The sequence below is a fragment of the Sminthopsis crassicaudata genome, chromosome 6 (genome assembly GCF_048593235.1).
Source record: "Sminthopsis crassicaudata isolate SCR6 chromosome 6, ASM4859323v1, whole genome shotgun sequence".
In the NCBI taxonomy this organism is placed as follows: Eukaryota; Metazoa; Chordata; class Mammalia; order Dasyuromorphia; family Dasyuridae; genus Sminthopsis; species Sminthopsis crassicaudata.
The window spans coordinates 38,127,790-38,143,911 of record NC_133622.1 but is presented as its reverse complement, the minus strand read 5'-3'; the positions used below and the strand labels follow the sequence as shown (position 1 = coordinate 38,143,911).

Genomic DNA, 16,122 nt, shown 5'->3' with positions numbered 1-16,122 from the left:
TTACCAATTCTGCCATACAAAACAATTAGATAAATTTGTTCCATATTGCTAACTTTAGTTGATATAACATGTTAATGACCTCTGTTTACAATAAAGATGATATAAATAAATTTCTGCTAATTTGTTAAGGGTTATATGTTTAAATCACATCAAAAGAAATACAATTGGGACAGCTAAGGGGCACAGTGGATAGAGCACCAACCCTGAAGTCAGGAGAACCTGAGTTCAAATACGGCCTTAGACATTTAACACATCCTAGCTGTGTGACCCTGGGCAAGTCACCCCCAATTGTCTCAGAAAAAAAAAAAAAAAGAAAGAAAGAAAGAAAATTAACACAATTAAATATGTTTGATAATGTAACATTATTGCTGTTGCATTTGCCTTTAAGCTTATTATTAATAATTTGGTATCTCCTGGATCCTCGTGCCTTGGTAAGCATGGGTTGGCAGGTTAGTTTGTTCTCCTACAACCCAAAGGAAAGGCGGCTGGTTATCAAGGCTGAGGCAGATGTGGTAGGACCTGGCCCCTGATGTGCCAGACTGCTACAGAATGACCAAGGAGACTCCTGGAAAGCTTCAGGGGTCAGCTGAAAACCTGTCTCCCAGTCCCTTTTCACTCCTTAGAAATTTACATTGTCTTGGAAGCAATATTATCTCCAAAATTATGTTAAAAGAACATTCCTATTATCAACAAAACCCTTCCACCTAAAGGGCTGTGGTTCCATGAATATCACCTGCTCTTTCCTTCTAATTTTTTTGTTTCCCCTTTGCTAGCATGAATACTTATTTTCTTTGCCCAGAGTGATTTTTTTTTTCCTTTCCTCTTACCTCTCACTTTAAGGCTTCATAAGGTTACTTTGTGTTTTCTCAGAACATCAGATCTCTGGCAGTAATATAGCTGTTGTAGGGCTGCTAAGTCAGCTCCAGTGTTAGGTCTAATGTGGATTGGAATAAGGAACATTTTACAAAGAAAGAAGACTAATTGTGTCCTCGGAGAAGAATAAGCAGAAAGGACACCAAGCACTTCGAACATGTCTAGTCATATGTCATGGAGGGAAGCAGCTGGCTTCTCTCGGGTACCCCTCTGAAAGGCCCAGGAAGTTGTGGCCACAGTCAGGAAAGCCGGAGTTGAAGGAGGAGGAGAGTACTGTTCTATCACAGTAAGGCACGTCTATTGACCTAGCAAGATTATTTTCAAAGGGCACCTAATAAGGACCAAAAAAGGTAAAAAGATTTTTCCCATGTTAGCAGGAAATTTTAAAACCTCCTTTCAAAATATCATTTTTACCATGAATTTCCCTTCAAAGAATTGCAGTCTGTCTTTTCCCAAGTTCTTCCCTACCCTCACAGCATTACTCGGGTGCCATATCTATGCTCTATCCCATCCCATCCCATCCCCCCAACACAAAGATCTTTCCCTCTCAAATTACTCCTAGTGCTTTACTTGGATCTTTCCTTTACACTTATCTCACTAGCCCTTGTATCATATTTATTTCTATGCTTGTCTTTCTCCACTTTAGATTCTCCTGAGAGCAGAGTATATATTCCTTCTATTCTTGTGTTCCTCACAGCTACTAAAGTGCCTTGCACATAGTAGTCATTTAATCTTAAATAAGTAAATGATGCCTTTTACTGGTCTAACAGCAAATAATATTCATATTATTCTTTGTCACTACCAATTAGTTTAATAAACATTTATATATTTAGTTATTGTATTTATAAATAAGATCAATATTTTACAAATTTTAAAACAAAATATATATATATAAATATATATATATAAAACAAAAATGTTATAAATCACACCACCATGTTCTTCCAGTATATTTATCTCTAACCACATCTAATAAATGTCCCAGATTAATAGCAGAAGTAGATTTTGATGAGTTATTTTTATTTATTTAAACATGGGGATTTTTTTTGAGGGTGGAGGGTATTTTGAAGTTTTGTAGGAAGAATTCTTTTTTTTTTAATTTTATTTATAAATTTTTGACAGTATATATGCATGAGTAATTTTTTTATAACATTATCCCTTGTATTCATTTTTCCAAATTATCCCCTCTCTCCCGCTACTCCCTCCCCTTGATGACAGGCAATCCCATACATTTTACATGTGTTACAATATAACCTAGATACAATATATGTGTGTAAATACCATTTTCTTGTTGCATGTTAAGTATTGGATTCCGAAGGTGTAAGTAACCTGGGTAGATAGACAGTAGTGCTAACAATTTACATTCAATTCCCAGTGTTCCTTCTCTGGGTGTAGTTGTTTCTGTCCATCATTGATCAACTGGAAGTGAGTTGGATCTTCTTTATGTTGAAGATTTCCACCTGTAGGAAGAATTCTTAACCTGCAATTAAACCTCAAAGAGTTCAGTGAACAGATTTGCGAGGGCCAATGAATTTCAATGGGGGAAAATTACATTTCATTTTTACTAAACTCTTAACTGAAATTCAGCATTTCTTCCAATTATTTAAAAATATTTCTGAGAAGACAGTTGTATATGAGTAAAAGCTTATAGTTAGGAAATGAATCCAGTGCAACAAACTATTACTCTTGGTTCAAATTCTTTGAGGCATTTCTCATAACCCTTTTGGATCTTCTATCTAGAATCAATCTCCTCAGTTCATTTTATTTTGCTTTGCATAATGTAGTTTCAAGTCTTTGGCTCCTATCACCCTTCTCTGGACCCACTTGTCAGTTTTCTTCCATAAAGGGGATACCCAAAGCCAAAGCAATATTACTTCAATTATAAAGAGGCAGCAGCATGACTAGTGCCGTTAAGGGCTCAACCCAAAGTTGGGTTCAAATTCTGCTGCGGACAAAAGTAGCTGTGGGACCCTTTTTGAATCCTAACCTCCTCATTTTTAAAATCAACAAATCATAATTGATCACCTATTATGTGTTAAGCATTGCTTTCTTTAGCTACAAATACTGTGTCTCAGAGGATTATTGTAAAGCCTAAAAAAGGTAATGGATCATCAACTTTGCTAGCCATAAAGTGCTACTTGCAAGTATTACTAATAGTATGGTATGAGCTCAGCCTAATGGAGCTATTTCTAGCTTTTAGTTTGTCCCATTGTTGACTCCTAAGCATTTCAGCTAAAATGCTGTTTTTTTCACATGTTACATCACATCTCCAGTACAATAATTATGCCATTTTTGTCCCTAATATTATCCAACATTCAGCCTTCTTAAATTTTACTTAGATTCAGCAGCTCATTCTGTCCTGACAGGACCTTTCCATGTCTTGATTCTTTCTGTCTAGGTTAGCCATCTTTTCCTCATAGGGAGCTTCATATTGTCTGCCAGTTTCACAAACATGTTTTCATCCAAGACATTGATGACTCTGTTGAATGACATATCCACAAAGGGATTTGTATTATGACACTCCACAAATAAGGAGGTGGGAGTCACCAACTATCTTCTGTAGCTGCTCATCCTCCCTTGGATAGTTGTGCCTGTTTCCCAATATCAAACCTAAATTTGTCTTTGTGTGATTCCTACCTGCTGTTCCTGGTTCTTGCTTATAGAACCAAACAGGACAAATCTTGTTCTTTCTTCCATATCACGATTCTTCAGAAACTTGAACTCACCTAGCAACTACTCTTTGAAGCTTTTCTTCTCCAGGTTAAACATCTCCAATTCTTGCAACCCATCCTCAATGGTAATTGACTCAAGACTTTTCACCCTCTTGTTTAAATTCTTCGAGACATTCTCCAGTTTTTTGATATTTTTCCAATAATGTGTCACCCAGAACTGAACACAGAGAAAGATACAAAAGTGAAGTCTCTACTCTTGGAGAGCTCACAATCCATCAGAATACAACAAGTCCATAGATAAGTTAACACAATACAAGATATGTGCAAAATAAATAATGCAAATTGATTGTGGGCACTAGCAACTTGGGGTGGTAGAAAAGGTCTCCTGAAGATGGTGGCTCTTACGCTGAGCCTTGAAGGAAAATAAGAACTTCAGGGGTTACAGATAAGGAAGGAGAGCATTCTAGACTCAAGCAAAGCAAACAGGAAATATCATTTATGAGGAATAGGAAAAGGGCCAATTTGGCCAGAATTTAGAATGTGCAAAGGGGATATGGACTAGAAAGGTAGACCAGAGCCAGATCATGAAGGGTTTTAAATGCCAAACACAGGAATTTAGATTTGATCCTCTAGGCAATGAGGCATCTCGGTAGCTTCTTGAATAGAAGAGTGAGATCCTTGGATATTTGCATTAACAAATCAATTTTAGGGGCAGATAGGTGGCGCAGTGGATAGAGCACTAGCCCTGAAATTAGGAGGAACTGAGTTCAAATATAGCCTCAGACACTAAACACTTCCTGGCTGTGTGACCCTGGGTAAGTCACTTAATCCCAATTGCCTCAGGAAAAAAAAAAGAAAGAAAGAAACCAGTTTTACAACTGTTTGGAGGATGAATTGACAAAGAGAAATTAATTAGAGTCAGGGCAAGAAATGAGACAAGAGATTAATGGATCCTAGCTAGAGATGATGTTGACATAAGTAGAAAAAAAGGAATGGATTTGAAAGAACTTCATAATTGATTGGCTATTGATGGTAAGAGAGTAAAGAATCCAGGAGAGTGGCCAGGAAATTGGGTGATTAGAATGATAATGCCTTCAACAGAAACTGAGGAGTTAGAAGGAATGGTAGATTTAAGAGGAAAGATTCTCTTTTGGAGTTATTGAATTTGAGATGTATATAGGAGTTTCATTTGGAGAAGTCTAACTATCTGAGATATGAGACTGGAGCTCAGGAAAAAGATAAGGATAATTTAAGAAACTTCAGTGTAGAAATGTTAATTGAATCAAAAGAAACAGATGAAATCAAGAAAGAGTGCAGATAAAGAAGAGTTGAAAGCTTCAGATGGAGTATGTTGACCTATACCTATGGCAGGGAGAGAATCAGTTATACTTTAGACCAAGATGGCCACCAATGGCAAATGTTTGTTGATGAAGGGTCCTTACTTCCCATGTATCTACTTCAGAAAAATCCTCAAATTCATGCTATATAAAATAATAATCAAAAAACTCAATGAGATATTCCAAAGGACTATCATATCTTAAGTTTTCTAAGATTCTATTAGCCTCCCTAGTTTCTTTCTTCTTTATTTTGCGGTTAGATTTATCTAATTCTGAGAGGGAAAGGTCGAGATCCCCCACTAATATAGTTTTGCTGCCTATTTCTTCTGGTAACTGGCTTAACTTCTCTAAAAATTTGGATGCTCACCAGAAGGAACACAATGGGAACTAAATGTGGATCATAACAAGGTATTTTCACATTTTTTGTTTGCTTGCTTTGTTTCTTTCTCTTTTTCCCCTTTTTGATCTGATTTTTCTTATGCAGCATGATAAATGTGGAAATTATTTAGAAGAATTGCACATGTTTACTATGTTGGATTACTTGCTATCTAGGAGAGAGAGTAGAAGGAAGGAAGGAAGGGAGAAAAATTTGGAACACAAGGTTTTGCAAGAGTGAATGTTGAAAACTATCTTTATATGTACTTTGAAAATAAAAGGCTATTATCAAAAAAAAAGAATTTGGATGCTCTACTACTTGGTATTTATATATTTAGTATCAATATTATTTCATTGTCTATGGTACACTTTAATTTCCTTCCTTATCTCTTTTAATTAGATCTATTTTTTACTTTTGCTTTTTTTTTTTTTTTTGCTTCAGCCAAAGCACAATAAATTCTGTTCCAAATCATTTATCCTTACTCTGTCCCTACCTCTGTTTCAAATGTGTTTCTTGTAAACAATAGAATTCTGTTTTCTAATCTTCTCTGTAAATCACTTCCATTTTATTGGAGAGTTCATTTCATTCACATTCACAGTTATGATTACTAGTTCTGTATTTCCCTCCATCTTATTTTCTCCTCTATATATACTTTTTCCCCTCTTTTTCCACTCTCTCCCTCCTTAGTAATGTTTTGTTTCTAATCCACCTGGTCTTCAACCTGCCCTCCCTTCTACTACCTCTCCCTCTTTCTTTTACCCTTTTCTCCTAATGTTTTTGCCCTCCCTTCTATCCAGCTCTTCCTTTTTCTTTCCTCTGTCTCCTCCTACTTCTTTATAGGGTAATTTAAATTTCTATATTCATTTGAATAAATATGTTATTCCCTCTTTGAGCCAAAACTGATGAGATTAAGCTCAAGCAAAGCTCATCCCCTTTCCTTCTTTCCCTCTTTTGTAAAAGGTCTTTTGTGCTTTTTCATGTGATCTTATTTGTCTCATTATATCTCCTCTTTCCTCTTCTTCCAGTATACACCTTTTTCCACCCCTTAATGTTCTCTTTATATCATCACATCACAGTCAATTCATAACCACCTCTTTTGTCCATGTATAACCTCTCTAGCTGTCCTAATAATAGATAAGAGTTTTATAGAGTTAGATATCATTTCCCATCTAAGGATGCAAACAGTTTAACCTTTAAATAATATATATATTTTTTTCCTGTTTACCTTTCTGTGCTTCTTTTGAGCACTGTTTGTAGATTAAATTTTCTGTTTAGTTTTTTTTTCAATAGAAATTATTGACAGTCTCTTACTTCATCCATCTCCTCCCCTGCAAGACGATGGTCAGTATCTCTGGGTAATTAATTCTTGACTGTAACCCCAGATCCTTTGCTTTCCAGAATATGATATTCCAGACTCTCCAATCCTTTATTATAGAAGCTGTCAGATCCTCAGTAATCCTGAGTGTTGCTCCTTGATACTTGAATTGTTTCCATCTAGCAATTTGTAATATTTTCTCCTTGAGATTATAGTTCTGAAGTTTTATAACAATGTCCCTTGGATTTTCCTTGCGGTATCTCTTTCCGGAGGTGATCAATGGATTCTTATGATGACTATTTCCCCCTCTGGTTCTAGAATATCAGGACAGTTTTCCTTGATGATCTCTTGAAGAATGATATCGAGGCTCTTTTTTTGGTCATGGTTTTCAAGTAAATCAATAATTTTTAAATTGTCCCTCCTAGATCTACTTTCCAGGTTGGCTGTTTTTCCAGTGAGGTATTTTACATTTTCTTCCATTTTTTCCATTCTTTTTGATTTGACTAACTCTTAATATCTCATAAGGTCATTAGCTTCCATTTGCCCCATTCCAGTTTTTAATGTGAAATTTCCTTTAGTTATCTTTTGTATCTCTTTTTCCAATTGATTAGTTCTATTTTTAAACTTTAAAAAAGAATTTTAAAATTCTATTTTTAACATTTTAAAGAATTTTTTAAATTCTATTTTTAATTTTTTTAATTTTCCTTAGTGGATTTTTTAGTATTTAGTATTTTAGTATTTTAGTATTTAAATTTTTTAGATTATTTAAATTATTTAAATTATTTAGATTATTTTAGTATTTAGACTATTGTGTTTTTTAAGAAAATTATTTCAGTTGATTTTTTTTTTTTGCATTTGGCCAATTATATTTTTTAAGGAATTGTTTTCTTCATTTTTTGTCCTTCTTTTTCCAAGCTGAAATATTTGTGAAAAAATTTTGCTCTTGCATACTTTTCATTTTTTTTCTCATTTTTTCTTCTATCTATCTTATTTGCCTTTTTAAAAAAAAAATTTATTTACTTCCAAGAAGCCTCTTTGGCATTGAGATTGATTTATATCATTCTTTGAGATTCCCATGTGGGAATTTTGCCCTCATCTGAGTATGGTGTTTTGGTCTTCCCATTCATGATCATAGCAGCTTTCTAGGATTAAGATTCTTTTTCTGTTTCTTGATTATTTTCCTTTCTTCTTTTTTCTATTTTGTGACTTTTATGGTCAAGCTTTGCTCCTGGGGTAAAGGAGGTGCTGTTTCAAGTATCTTGTGCTGCTCTGAGCCTTGGCTTTGAGCACAGGGGTCCCTTATGTTTGGTGTTCACAGCAGGGGGTATCCCTATCTGCCCTTTCCAAGAAACAGCCTGGTTTTCCAGAATTTGCTTTCTGACCTGGGACTAGATGCTGCTCCCTGGTCTGCTCTGCTACTGAGCCAGGACTAAAAGTCCCAGTTGCTGATCCGCCTGTCATTAAGAATTCTCCATGATTTTCCTGGACTCCAACTGAGCTGGGCTGAACACCCCTTATGAGACTGACCTTTCTTGAAGTCCTTCCAATATGTCTTGAGGTGGAGAGTGATTTCATTTGGCATGTAATTGAAAAATGTTATTAAATGGGGAGCTTAGGAAGGGTGAGGAAGGCTAGTAATAGAAAGGGAAAAAAAAAAAAAAAAGAAAAAAGAAAACTTCCTAATTCTGCAGGAGGGATTCAAATGGAAAAATCAAAAGGCAAAGAACTAGAATATAAGGGGATATCCATCAAATGGGGAATGACTAAATAAACTATAGGACATGAAATAATGGAAAATTATTGTAAGAATTGTAAGAAGATACAAAATAGACAATTCCTGAAAACACTGGGTAGTATGAATTGAGGTAGCATGAAGAGGGCAAAATCAGGAGAATGATGTATATACAAGGACAACAACATATGAAGAAAAATGAGTTTCAAAGTTTTAAGAATTCTGATCAATGCAATGACCAATCATGTCTCCAAAGGATCTGGGATCAAGTAGTTACCTATTCTTGACAGAGAGATCATAAATACAAAATACAAAAAAACCCATAAATTTTTGGATGTTGTAATTGTTTGAATTCATTTTTCTTGAGTATGTTTATTTGTTACAAGGGGATTTCATTTGTTTAGATTTTGGGGAGTTAGCCAAAAAAAAAAAAAAGGCACTGAAACATTTATAAAATGCACAGAAGGAAAACAGAAGGAAACAACAAATAGCATGTAGAATTCATTAGAGACTTTTTCTTTACAGCAAGTGATGTAAAAAGAAGATTCAGTTTTCATATAGAATCTTTTTTGTGTTTTGTGTCTATGGGATTATTCTGGGTTTTAATGTTTAGATTCAGAAAAAAAAACAACTATTTTTTTTTTTAAAGAAAAGAAACAGGTAAGAAAGAGAGCAGCAACAAAGCAGATTCATGAAAACCCAATGAAGAGAGAATATCCAGAAGACCCATGTGGATAACCACGACAAATACTACAGGGAGGTCAAAAAAGATGAGAGAGAATTCCAAGCCCAGTCAGTGCTCTATCCACTGCACCACACAGCTGTCCTGGGAAGCATCACTACAACCTGCTATTGCTTTCTCCTGTCTTCTGCCAGTCTTTAGCTGTAACATAGCTTCTTTGTTCAGTAATAGTTCAATTTCTAAAAAAACTCATGACTTCTGGCTACTTTTTTCTTTTGGTAAACCAGGAAACTAGCTTTTAGAGATTTAAAATCTGGATTTTTTAACTGCTTCTCTTGAGATATCTGAGTGTGGGTTAGGGGAATGTTTTTATCAGTTATCCAGTTCTTATCAGTTGAAACTCACATAACTTTCAGAGGGAAAAAATCCTTTGGATTCCTTTTAAACTCTCTTGATGTAGTTGTGGTTTATGGGCTGGATTAAAGGATTGGATGAAAAAGATCGACATGCAATTAGAAGACTGGATTTGTTTCCTGATTTAATTTCTTTCTATTTGTATGATGTCCATTTGTTTACCTCTAGATGAAGGGATTGGACAAGATTTTAAAGATTTGTAAAATCCATCCCAGTTCCAGAGTTCTGGTTTTATGAATCAATGTACTCCCTGCATCAGGATCATAGGATTTAGAGCTAGAAGGAATCTTAGCTATCAGCCACTTTGAGTGCTTCATTTTATAAGCTAAGGAACTTCCTATGTTCTTTTGCTAATTCATATCATCTCACTTTCCTTGGGTTCCTTTTTAGCTTTCTATGATACTTTACACATTTGTATAACTTAAATTATTTACCTTTGGGGGGGGAATGGTGCTTCAATGTAAAGAACATAAAAATAAAGTGAATATTGTATAATTATAATGACTAAGCTTGTCCCTTAACTCCTTAACTAGAAAGGTTGGGGATTATGGATGAGGAATCTTGCATATACTGTCAGACTCAATTGCTATATTGCTTGGTTTTGTGGAACTTTCTTTTTTATCTTTTCTTTTTCATTTTTTGTTGCATGGAGCTAAATTGTTTTATTATATAGAATAAGCCCCTGGTATGGAATAACTGGAATGATATATTTGGAAATGAAGGTGATGTTAAAACAAAAGCCATCAATAAAAATTTTTAAATAATGTTTATCTCAAATGGATCAAATTTTTTAAAAAATCATTTGGAGTAGTTATTTTCCACTGAGAATTCTTCTTTTGGGAGTTGGGGTTTATATATTCAAACAGCCTATAGTCATGTGAATACGGTACTTCACAGCTTTCTAAGATAATACTGCCCTTAAAAAGATATCTGGCTGACCTGTATGGATGTGGGAAAATCAAGTTTTTAAAACCAAACTAATGTGTGCAATGTGTTTCTAAATCTTGTAACCTGAGAGTGATATTGTTTTCCAGAATATCTGCAAAGACAAACATGCATAAACTACCAAAGGCTAAACGTTCCATTCTTATCTATTGATTTAATTTCCATATAAATTCTGAACTTCCAGGATCTGTTTGACCCATTGAACTTTCAGCCACTCAGTTCTCTAGTACTAAGCCACATGTCTCTCTCTAGACAGAATTGTAGATAAGCATAATCAACTTTGCTCCTTCCGTAGAACCAGTGAGCAAGCAGCAAAGTCACAAACCTTGATAATGTTTCACTAATTCCAAAGTAGACTACCTGGTGACTGCTTGGTGACGGGACTGCCGGGTGACAGATGTCTAAAAAACAGAAGCATTTTAAAGGTAAGACCCAGAGGAGTAAATTACTTTCTGAAAAATTAGATTAACTGTGATACAAATATTCATTCTGTTAAATATTTAATCTTTTTGAAGACAAATCTTAGCAACAAAAAAAAATCCTTTAAGAACTAAAATATTTCTTTTAAAAATACTTAAAATTCTTTCCGTTTGGATACGCATCTTTCTATTTGCTTCTAGCTTTAAAAAATATTGCTGTGTGTGAATAATAGAATTCATTTTCTTTTTCTTTTTTTTTTCCCCCAACAGGCATTATGAAAAGCTCTTACCTTATTGTGATTACTGTAGGGCTAAGTCTTTATTTTACCAGAACAGCAGCAACCGAATCAAGAAAACTTGATATTCTGTCTGACTCCAGATGCCGATGGAATGGGGACCTTTTGATGGATTGTTCTTTTACTGGAAAATCTGATATACCAAAGGCTATACCACAAACAGTGACCACAGTGGATTTAAGTTACAATTCTATTAGAGCTCTCTCAGTGTCTAACATGAAAAACGAAGATTGGACCATAAAACACCTGAATCTTAGTAACAATAGGATATCTGAGCTAACTTTCAGCTCTTTTATGTGTTTTCCCTCTTTGGAAACGTTAAACCTAAATGACAATGGAATCCACTCCATCTCATTGGATCTACAGAGACATAGCAGCTTATTAGGGAAATGCCAAAGAAAGGGTTTCAGAAATGTCTTTACGTCTCTCAAAGTTTTGTCAGTTCAAAGAAATCATCTTAATGCTACTCCAGGGGGTAAGTGTTAAGTATAAAAAAGCAGAATGCAGTATACAATAAATGCGTCCTCTTGATTTGATATGCTTTTGGGTAAACATGGGCTCCATATTAACTTTCAGTTTTACTTGTCTGGAATTAGAGTTGAAAAGAAAGCCATTTGTTTTCTTTAGAGCAGGTGCTGTCTTTAAAAGAAGAGCCTCTTGAATTTAGCATAATTTTAAACTTAGTGCTATAACTTAAAGCATTTATATAAAACATTGGTTTTCTTTCCCATGATAACTTCATTTCCTTGATAATGTTGGCTTTAGGAATTATATAAGTGCTAGACTTTAAATTACTTGTTATGTGATCATATGTTAATTCCTGAGTATACTCAATTATCCCAATGACAAAAAGCTCTAAGAAATTATTAGGTTTCGATGTGATTCATTTGACACAGAACTGGATTTAACTTTAGTATTATTATGAGAAGATAACATTTTCAATTTTCTTATCTTATTAGGATATATTTTTACCACAGCTTGTTAAAGTGATCTGGAGATAGGAGGATCAAAAATATGGTATTTCTACTTATTAGTATGCAAAGTACCTTTGATTGTTGCATTTTTTTTCCCTCTACTTGTAGAACAAACTTACAGAAATACATTGTGCTGTCAAAATGTATCAAAATCACAATCCCATGTCCAACTCTGGTTGCTAACAAGACTCTAGCCTCCTTCTGTAACAAGATTACCCCTTCCAGTCTCCTGCAGTCTGGGGGTAAATGTTTGAAGTAATAAATGGTGCTTCCACTAATTCTCGTGGAAAACCATTCAATAATGCAGGGTTTTTTTTTTTTATTCTAGGAAACATAAGTTGCTATTCAGTCTAAACTTGCCTTACCTTCTTTTCATTCCATCTTGCTACTCAATTTTCTCTACTTTGGGGGTTGGAGCGTATTTGAGATGTTTATATATTCAGTCAAAATTTATTAAGCATCTATTATGTACAAGATACTATGCTGCATATTATAAGACATGCAAAGAAAAATTACAAGATTGCCATCTTCTCTTCATCTCAATTTGTGCCTTTTTTCTCCATTTTTTCCATTGAGTTCTTATATTCCATTTTTTTTTGGCAAGGGGGAATTATGCCTTTTCTCCAGACTTGCTTTTAGCATCTTTTAGGTAGTGGTAATCTAAAATTGAAGAGGTAATTATTCTGAGGATACTATCAATAGAATTTTGCAGAAAAGAATGATTTCCTTCTTTTCCTTCCTTTTTGGACATAACCTTTTAATCTTTCTCTCTTCTATTTCGTGGAATGATGTCAGGTGTTTTGTTTTGTTCTTTTTAAATAAGATCCTAGGCCATCTCTCCTCTGTAGCTAGTGAAGGCTATATTTGTTGTCCCTTGCTAGACTGATAATCTAAGGTTTTGTAGTGTGACTATTTGGACATCTTAGACCTCAACTAGCACTTTGTTCTGCAGCAGTCCAATAGATGTAATCAAAGAGCCCTGAAGACTTAGAGGGTCTCGATTCACAAACCAACTTATCAGTTGTACTTTGAACAAGTTATTGAACTATCTAGTCTCAGTATTTTCTGCAGTAATGAAATCAAGACTTCATCAGGGCACCAGGGCACCAAGTCTATCCCTCACATATGGAGCCCTTCAAAAAGCTATCCCAAGTTCAAGGCACTTAAAAGATCCTCATCAACTCAAAATCACAGTTCTTGAGCCCTGTAAATGTAGTTACTTTTGCCAATCAGCCAGAAGACATAAGTAGTTTGAATCAAAAGTATTCAATGAAACATACAGAAAGTAAAATAATAAAAGAACTCCCCCCCCCCACTTCCGCCCCAACTAAATTAGACCATACTTTCCCACAAATACACATTCCATCAATAAGGGGGAAAGTCCAAACATCTTACTCCAGAAATAACAGGAAGAACATAGATGATAAAAGAAGAAAAGAGGAATGAAAAAGAGGGAGGAATAAAGGAAGGAGGGAAGGAAAGAAGGAAGGAAGGAAAGAAAAAAGGAAGGGGAAAGGAAGGAAGGTGGGAAAGAAGGAAGAAGGAAACAAAAAGGGAGGGAGAGAGGGAAGAAAGGAAAGAAGGAAAGAGGGAAGGAAGGAAGGAAGAAGGAAAGAGAGAGAGAAGAAAGGAGGGAGGGAGGGAAGAAGGAAAGTAGATAAGGGAATCTTAGGCTTGAGATTCTTTGAAATAATTATTTTCAAATAGAAGCCCTTAATTTAGGTTTGTATATACAATCACTCTGTCATAGTTCTGCATAGAATTCATTTTCTGACCTTTCCAATCCTTGATTTTTTGCAGTTTGAATTATTTTCCCTAATTGTACTACCTGACATTTACCAGAGTCATTTTATTGTTTTTCGTAATTGCCTTTATAGCCAAATTCTCATTCATTTTTGTGTGGCAAGGACATCTAGGGAGGCAGAGCTAGTAAGAGAGAGATGCTGTCTAGAGCCCCTTCCTATAGAGCAGTTCTTATCCTTTTTTTTTTTTTTTTTTTTTTTTTTTTGGTCTCATAGACCCTTTAGCAGTCTGGTGAAGCTTCTAGACTGTCTCAGAATAATGCTTTTACATGTAAAAATAAAATATCTAGGATTACAAAGAAGATCGTAATTATCAAAGCATTTTTTTAAAAATTCACAGACTCCCGGTAATGAATCCCAGCTCTAGAGAATAATCACTTGATCAAAGCCATCTCTGGCTTTGTCCATAAAGGCTGGTTTTTCCCAACAGCCACATACACTATTTTTAGTCTCCATCCCACTCCACCCCAGAAGTTTATAGGAATACTAAATGTTATCATAACAATGACATGCCTCCTTTACACATTTGGAGTTTCAATGAGTCAGAGGCAGAGTAACTAGTGCCAGAGTAAAACAAATGAGCTGACCTGAGCACCTTCCTTAAAAGAAGGTCCTGAAGGAGCTATTCAAACCTAATTGAACAGAGAGAAAAGCCAAAGGGTGTAGAATAGTTCCAAAGGGGTAAATTCCAGGGCTAGAGGGAGAAACTTTTAGTAGGAAGAGGTTTCTGGGTGGCCTGAGATAAATGAAAGCTAATAAGTCAATTTATTTAATTGAATTATTGTTAGTTTAACAATTTATTTAATTTTTCTTATCTTCACTTTCCTCACCTGTCAAATGAAAATAAGAATACTTATTGTTGGAATCCTTGAGGATTTTTCTCAGAAGAGTATTTGACAAACTTTAAAGAATTAAATAAATGAGAATTATTAGTTTGTGTTACAATATATTCCCTTGATGTAAGTTTGAATTAGCAGGAAGGAGTTAGAATGAAATAATGAATCTAAATTTTCCCCCAATCAAAAAATAGCTCCGAAAAATGTAAGTAAAAATAATAATAATAATAAAAGTTTTACTGGGACTTACCACCCAATCATTTTTAAACAAGTTAAATATTTTATTGTCAACTTAGAAGGGCAATGTGGAGTGGTGAATAGAGAGCTAGCCAGGAAGGTGGGAAGCTCTGGGTTCAAGTGTCGACCCTCATACATATGTAAATATGAGCAAATCACTTAACCACTTAATGTAATCAATTTTCTGAGATCATAAATTGCAGAGAAGTTGCTGGCCTACAGTTCCCTATGATAAAAACCACAGATCAAGTCTTATCCCTATTACAAAATTAACATTCAACAGCAACACAAATTTGTCCAGTAGCTAGTTAGATTTAAATTAATTTTATAATTTGTCCATTCATTCATTTCCCCTCTTCTGTAGTCATAGTCAATGTGTTACCTTGCATTTTCTCAAAAAAAAGTCTTCCTGTATTTCTGTACTTTCCTCCTACTTTTAATCACATTATAGTTTTCTCTTACATTAAGGTATGATTTTTTAAAAACTATTTCTCTGTTATTACCCAGCCATGGCCAGGTTTGAGGATGATTATTTGGGTACACTCCTGGAAAGGAACAGAGGGCAATCCTAAATCAGTTTGTTAAGAATAACTCTTCTCATGGAGCATGTACATGTGAACAAACCTTTTCCCCATAGTGTGGGGACTTACCCTTTGGCAACTTAGAGAGAAGATTAATTGGTTTTTCAGTGATTTACCCCCAATATTACTGGTTGGTTGGAACTCCAGGGAGGATAACTGGCACATAAAAGAGGCATACAATACTTCTAATCTTTTTGCCTCTGCATTTTTTTCTCTTTTGTCCCTTTCTTCTAGAGTATTATAAGAGTTTGAGGAAAGAATTTCTCTCTTCCTTTCTCTGTCCTCCCACCAACATCAATATGGTCTGAGCAATCACAGGGATAGCAATATCATGACATTGACAAAATTATCAGCGAAGCACATAGTGGAGAATAGACAAAAGAATTTACAGATGTTCCTGAGCTCTAGGCTCTTCTGGAGTGGAGAACTGTCTACTTCCAAGACAACATTATCTAGGAATCTATCCTCCTCGGCAGAGAAAGGACATTTCCTTGGTAGTGACAACCTTGTGGGTAAACCCCAATTTAAAAGTTAGAGGACAGACTTCCTGAGAAAGGGATTTCCTGAGCAGCAGCCTTCTTGGAGAAATGATAATTATTCACATGGCCCTGTAGTTGGAGGAGTTACAAGA

At 35.0% G+C, this 16,122-nt stretch overlaps 1 protein-coding gene across 1 annotated transcript in view; it reads left to right on the top strand.

Annotated features, from left to right (window-relative positions):
* The first annotated feature begins 10,556 nt into the window (after window positions 1-10,556).
* The window catches only part of LRRC66 (leucine rich repeat containing 66), a 29,248-nt gene continuing 23,682 nt past the window's right edge, over window positions 10,557-16,122 (top strand). The window contains exons 1-2 of the mRNA XM_074276579.1: window positions 10,557-10,771; window positions 11,036-11,536. Of these exons, the coding sequence (XP_074132680.1) occupies window positions 10,744-10,771; window positions 11,036-11,536 (529 nt within the window). The 5' untranslated portion in view covers window positions 10,557-10,743. The remainder of the gene's footprint in view (window positions 10,772-11,035; window positions 11,537-16,122) is intronic.